The 6,385-nt window shown below is 34.3% G+C and overlaps 1 protein-coding gene across 1 annotated transcript in view; it reads right to left on the bottom strand.

Moving 5' to 3' along the window:
• FAM98A (family with sequence similarity 98 member A) overlaps positions 1-6,385 on the bottom strand; it is a 22,394-nt gene that overhangs the window by 13,630 nt on the left and 2,379 nt on the right. The window contains exons 2-3 of the mRNA XM_007938786.2: positions 5,591-5,739; positions 3,026-3,160 (exon numbers count right to left, since the gene is read on the bottom strand). Of these exons, the coding sequence (XP_007936977.1) occupies positions 3,026-3,160; positions 5,591-5,739 (284 nt within the window). The remainder of the gene's footprint in view (positions 1-3,025; positions 3,161-5,590; positions 5,740-6,385) is intronic.

Genomic DNA, 6,385 nt, shown 5'->3' with positions numbered 1-6,385 from the left:
AAAAAAAAAAAAAGCGAAGCTACCACATGTGAAAAATACTGGTACAGTGCCTTTATAAAAATAATGCACAAGGGTTGTGCAGTATGCAAAAATGTATAGTGCACGATTTGCATAAAAATACAGTAAATAATATTTGAATGGAACACTGTCATGCTCATTCATTTAAGCATAGTCTATGGCTGTTTTCTGGCAGAGACTCATATGTGGCTTGAAAAGCCTTAAATATTTACTATCTGCTTCTCTGAGAAAATGTTTGCTGACCTTGCAGATGCAATTTAATAAATTGGTTCTCTAAATTCGGAGTGCAGGCATTTACAAAATGAGTGAATTAATTACCACCCCAAAACTTTAACTGTACAGACAACATAGGTGAGAATAAAGAACATAGGCCGAAGATGATGACTAGCTCCTCATCTACTTGGAACTCAGGTATCTGACTCACTGTACCTAAAGGAATCCATCGGAGAGCCAAAGGCTAGTGAGCAGCCAAAACAAAGTTTTTAATCTGACTCACAAGTTTTTTAGCCACTCACTCAAAAAAACTATTCTATTTTTATAATGATTCTAATGAAGTTGCTTTATTATTCCCCCCAAAGCACAACATATTAAAAGAATCAAATTAGTGAGGAAAGAGTGATAGAAGTAGTAAAATTATATCATTGAGATGTGATAAAAATATCTGAAAAGATGAAAAATATTTACACAAAGAATAAGTGTATGAATGTAAATGCTAGAATGAAATGTAGGATATAGACTAAGGGAAATAACTTAGAAAGGAAAAACAACATATTCAAGAATGGAGAGGAGGTAAAGGAAGCAGTGTAGATGTGTTTATGTATGAAGAATTCAAAGAACAGAGTAAGCTTTAGTCAATTTAGTCATTTAGTTGAGAATAGCTGTATATTCATAAAGAGCCTTTTAGGTTACAGTACATTAAAATAAAGTACATGTATGTATGTGTCCTTAATGTCCATTTGGACAATGTCTGATCATATATATGTCTGTGGTCCCATCAATTTCTTTTTTAAAGGGAAAGTAGCTCTCCTTTTATTATTTCTTCCTAATGGTTTTAAAGACCCCCAAACCCAGACTCTTGAAGCACTGGATGAGGGTGGGACACAGGCAGGTGAGATAGAGAACACAGCTCTAGGGGTAGGCTCTTAGATTTTATTCAGCAGGCAGGCAATGGCAACAGGGACTATGGAGCCCAAGCTGCTCTTTCTGCTCAGGTGAGTGAAACAGCAGGCAGGGCTTAGTGTGCCCTACTCCCTTCTTGCTGGCTTCCTCTTGCTCTGTTCCTGCCTCTGCCCTCTCAGCTACTGCTGCTGCTGCTGCTGTTGTCATTGTCCATTCTTCCAGGATCCGCCAGCAGTTCCAGCAGCAGCAGCAACAGTGGCAGCAATAGTGGCAGCAGTGGTGACAAGAACAACTGGAAGCAGACTCCCTTAAGGATTTAATATGGTGTTCAAACAATGTCCAAATCACATACCATTCTATTTCACAGAACGTAATGTGGATGTTAAGTGATGCATACCTGTGTATAATTGTGACCCTGAGTCCAATTAATGTTCAGTGCAGAGTCCTTAATAGGAAAAAGCTAGAGGCATTTAAGAAAGATTTATATTCAAACTGGTTTATAAATATCAGTGCTAAAAAGGCCAAAGTTCCTCTCAGAGTCACTTCTAAGAGTTCCAGATAGTTGATACCTTCCTATGTAAGAAAATATATTCCAAGTGCTAAACATTATTGGTAAAGATAAGCAGAACTACAAAGTTAAGAATTTGCAAGCACATTGTTTGAAACAGTTATGGAAAATATACAATTTAAAGGACAGTGAATGAATTTAGAAAAACTATCAGCAGCAATACCCCTAAGCAGGAGTGGATTACTCAATAAGCAAGGTAAGCACAGGTTTACTTCTGTTTACTTACTAATCTGTAATGAACAACTTCACATGTAGTAAAACCCACATGTGCTTATGAGGTCATCTGATACTGTCCCCCTTAAAAGATAATTTCACAAAGGGGAAGTTAAGAAAGTCACTCTGGAATGGCTTAGTGCCTAAATGTAATGGCTACAAATACAATATATATACTTTTTTTAACTGACCCTTTAAAACTGGAGTTGGATCATTCTTTAGAAACGACAATACAATGTAAAAATAAAGGTAAACATTTAAAAATTCTCTGAATTTAGTTTGTCATAAGAGCTATAATACTTAGTTCACCCAAACTTAATCAAAATGTTTCAAAATGTTTAAAAAAAAACTCTTGCATTAAGACCACTGGTAATTAGAGTGTTTATTTAAAGCAATGAAATTTGTGAGTCTACTTACTGTTTTTCAGGGCAAAGACAGAAATAGTTAATAGTATATAAAAAGCATGGAAACACTTTTCATAAAAATTTATTTCCCAGAATGATCAGTAAGTACAGAAACAACCCAAATATTATTCTAGAAAAATGTTAATTTAAATTCAACATGTTTACAAATAAAACAAAGACCCCAAACAATTACCCAACCACAAAGAAACATCAACAACACAACATGCTTTAAAGTATTACATTTGCCACTTACTGCATTTAATAGATGTTTACTCCATTTAAAGAAACTATTAGTTTTTTAAAAATTGCTTTGTTATTCCCACACTATCTTTTCAGTTGATTTTAAAATATAGCCCCAGTGCAGGACACTAAGGTTTAACGATTACATACTTGAACAACACTCTAGCTCTACTGTTGTTTATGCTAAGTGAAGCTCAACATCTGCCAATACCACCAAAGTTGAAATGAGAGAAAGAGAGAGAGAAAAAAAAAAAGAGTATCAATTATGAGAACAACAAATGCCACTAACACTTAGGCTCCTTCCCCATCAACTTCCAGATTGGAAGCTTTTACTCTTTTTTTAAAAAAAAAAGGTATTCTCGATTAAATCCATAATGAAACAAAACAATACAACATCTACTTTACTACCCATAGACAACATAAATAGAAAATAATAGTTACATCTTTGTAGCCATGAACTTACTGAGCAAAAGGAGGCAGTTCTTCTGAACAAGAAGGCGCTTGGTCACATCCCCTGATGTCAATGAAAGATATGGACAATTCATTTCCCCTAGTAGTCCACTCACTTCAAGCTGGAATTCTTCAGCTTCATTTGGGCCTTTTAAGAATTAAAATAATCTTATTTAATAATACTGTTTTTCCATTAGCATATAGTTATTATTATAAATTGAAGATTTTACTAGGACTTTCCTATTTGGAATTCCTTTCTGTTCTAATTTATCCTTTCTCATACCACTGCCAATTTTATTTCTTAAAGACAGTTTTCATTTGGGTTTCTCCTTATTTGAGAATTTTTAATTGCTCCCTAATTTCCACTTTATGTAAGTTGTTCTTCTCCTTTCAAAGTTTCTTTATAGCCTCTCCAGTTTACCTTTCCCATCATATTCAGTTACTGTCATGGACCATGGACCACCATCAAGTATTTTCTTTTTTCATGCCAGGCTGATCAGTCTCTTTTCACTTCTGTGCCTTCATTTAAGTTATTTCCTGTGACTGATATGCTCTCTGCTCTGTCCTTCTCTATCAAATACCTCCCCACCCATCAAAGCCCAGTTGTCTTGCTCCATGAAGAAACTTTCCTCAAGTACTGCTGCACTCAATGTTTCTCCTCTTGTGAACCACAAAGGAAGTATTTAATTATTGTACTAATGTCCAGTTACTTCACTTGTATCTAATATTCCCAGTCAGACTAAATCTGAGGACAGCAAACATGATTTATAGTTCTGTACTCCTACAATTCAACGGCACATAACAACAACAGCAACAATTCCTACAACATCTAAAAATACACAGAGTTCACTTGGTTAAACCAAGGAAAAAAATAATGCTTTCTTACGATTTTGATGGTTCCTTATTCAGTATTATAAACCAAACCAGTTGCCACTGAGTTGATTCTAATAGTAACTCCGTATGTACAAAGTATAAATATTTTATATTTACAAAATATAAATAACCTCATATGTACACAGTGCTCCATGAGGTTTTTAAGGCTCTGACGTTTAAGAAGCAGATTACCAGGCCTTTCTTCCAAAACGCCTCTGAGTGGGTTTGAACTGCCAACTTTTCAGTTAATAATGGAGTGCTTTAACCATTTGCTCCACCCACGGATGCTGATTCATTATCAAGAGGTAAAAATTAACTGACAAACTTTGGGTGAGTCACTTGATCTGAGTCCATTTTCTCATCTGTAATATTAAAAAACTATATTATCAATGTTTTACAAATTGTGTTCTGTGAGCCTCAGAGTACCACAGAGCTCCTTTATGTGCAGGTGGGGAAGATGAAGAAGAGAGAGACAGGCTAAAGATACTTCCTTTCAACTTCACCTGAAACATCTATGCTTTTAGCTGTTTTATATGTTGGTTTCTATATACTGTTTCCTTTGAACAAATAGGCCCCAGGTTAAAAATAGCAAACTCAAAAAAAAAAAACAAAAACCCAAAAAACTGACTGCCATTGAGTCGGTTCTGACTCACAGCGATCCCTCCTTGGCTTCTGAGGTGGTAGAAGTGTTCTCAAAGGTTCTTACCATCTCTGGAATGTTAGGCCAAGAAGCAGTAGAACACAGTTAAGAACTCAGAGCACTGGTTCCTAATCTGCTGGGTTTGAATCCTGGCTCTACCACTGGCTGTGTGATCTCAGGTGATGCATTTAACCTCTTTGTGCTTCTTTGTTTAATGAAGAAAAAGGTAATAAAACCTACCTCTTAGGCAGTGCTTAGAACATACTGTATAACTGTATACTCAATAACTGTAAGCTGCTGCTTTCATTATGTTACACTGCACACTTATTATAATTGGATGCAACAAATATATATCCATTAAATATACCAGAAATGCAAAAAGTAGAGCTCTTCGAATTAGAATTCTGTGTTTAATTCTCCTAAGGTTAAGAGGTGGGGTGGGCATTTTCCTCTGTCTCCTATTACATCCACTCCTCACTTATGGACGTGGTTAGGTTCCAAAAACTAGGTCATTAAGTGAAAACTGGCGTTATATGAAAATGGAAAATGACTACATCATTACATAACTGCCAAACCACTGAGAATCATGGCCCAGCCATGTTGACACAAACTTTAATTATCACAACAGCCTTGCATCCTGGCATTCATTACAGCCAGACAAGGTTGTTAATGCATAAAATAGTCAGATAGCAGATTTTTTTTTTTTTTTAACAATTGTTGAAAATGTGAAATACTGAGTAATGAGATACTTGAAAAATGAAAAGTAGACATATAGGTTTACCTATTGTAGAAGGGAACCAGATGATGGAGTGTAAGATTTCTAGATTTTGTCTCCTTTGCAAAGCTGACAAACTAGTGATAAGAAAAATGGCAAACATAAAACAACTCTCAAGCCCCTAAATCTGGTGCAGCTGAAGTATCAATCATATTCTCTACATATCTACTGATACATTCCTATACTACAGAAAGCGTCTTACAATTTCAGCTTTTAGTAATAATAATGTTTAATTAATAGTACCCTAATTTTAATTAATATTTTGTACCTGAAAGTTATTTTTTACTTACTATTAGTTGCTTGCACATTTTCCTCTAGTTTACAGAGCACTTTTAATTCAGACACCAGCCAAGCACAGAGTTTGGTAAATTCCGGGGAACTGGCTCCACCAGAGACTGCCTGAGACAGTGCGCCATCGTCTAACAATGGACCCTTGTAACTGATGAGTAAGAAATCATACTTCAGAAGAACAAAAAAATGACAACTTATTTATTATAAAGTGAATCTATGTATAATCAGTATAATTAAGCAATAATTTAATAAAGAAATCATTATGATCAATTTCAGGACTTGCAAACACAAATGAAATTTAGAATCATACTAAACCATCAGAAAAATAAGCTAAATGGTACATGCAAATTCAGTTTTTCAAAATATATGTGAATACTTAATAGAATCACATATACTCCTAAATTATGTCCATTTCTACACATTTACTGAAACCTCTTATTATACAAAGGTTTATTTTCTTACTGTAACCGAATTCAGTATAAAAACCAGACTAACAAGTGCTGGCTGATATAGTATGCTTTACTATTTCAGAAATGAAACTGGTCTTTTTCAGAATATTTTCTAAAAATCAATTAAGTTATATTTTTAATGTCATTCTTTAAAAGCAAAATAAATTAATCATTTACTTGCTTTTTCTATACTTAATAACAATCAATCACTGATACTTTAGACTTATAGATTTTGCGAAGCACAAAGTAATTTTTAAAAGAACTTTTACTTTTAACTTCCTTTAAATGAAATAGATTTAAAAAATGTAACTAAAAATGATAAATATGTTTAAGATAATCTGATGT

This window comes from Orycteropus afer, unplaced genomic scaffold (genome assembly GCF_000298275.1).
Source record: "Orycteropus afer afer isolate SDZICR_OR568_19922 unplaced genomic scaffold, OryAfe1.0 scaffold00054, whole genome shotgun sequence".
In the NCBI taxonomy this organism is placed as follows: domain Eukaryota; kingdom Metazoa; phylum Chordata; class Mammalia; order Tubulidentata; family Orycteropodidae; genus Orycteropus; species Orycteropus afer.
This window is presented reverse-complemented; position numbering and strand designations above follow the sequence as displayed.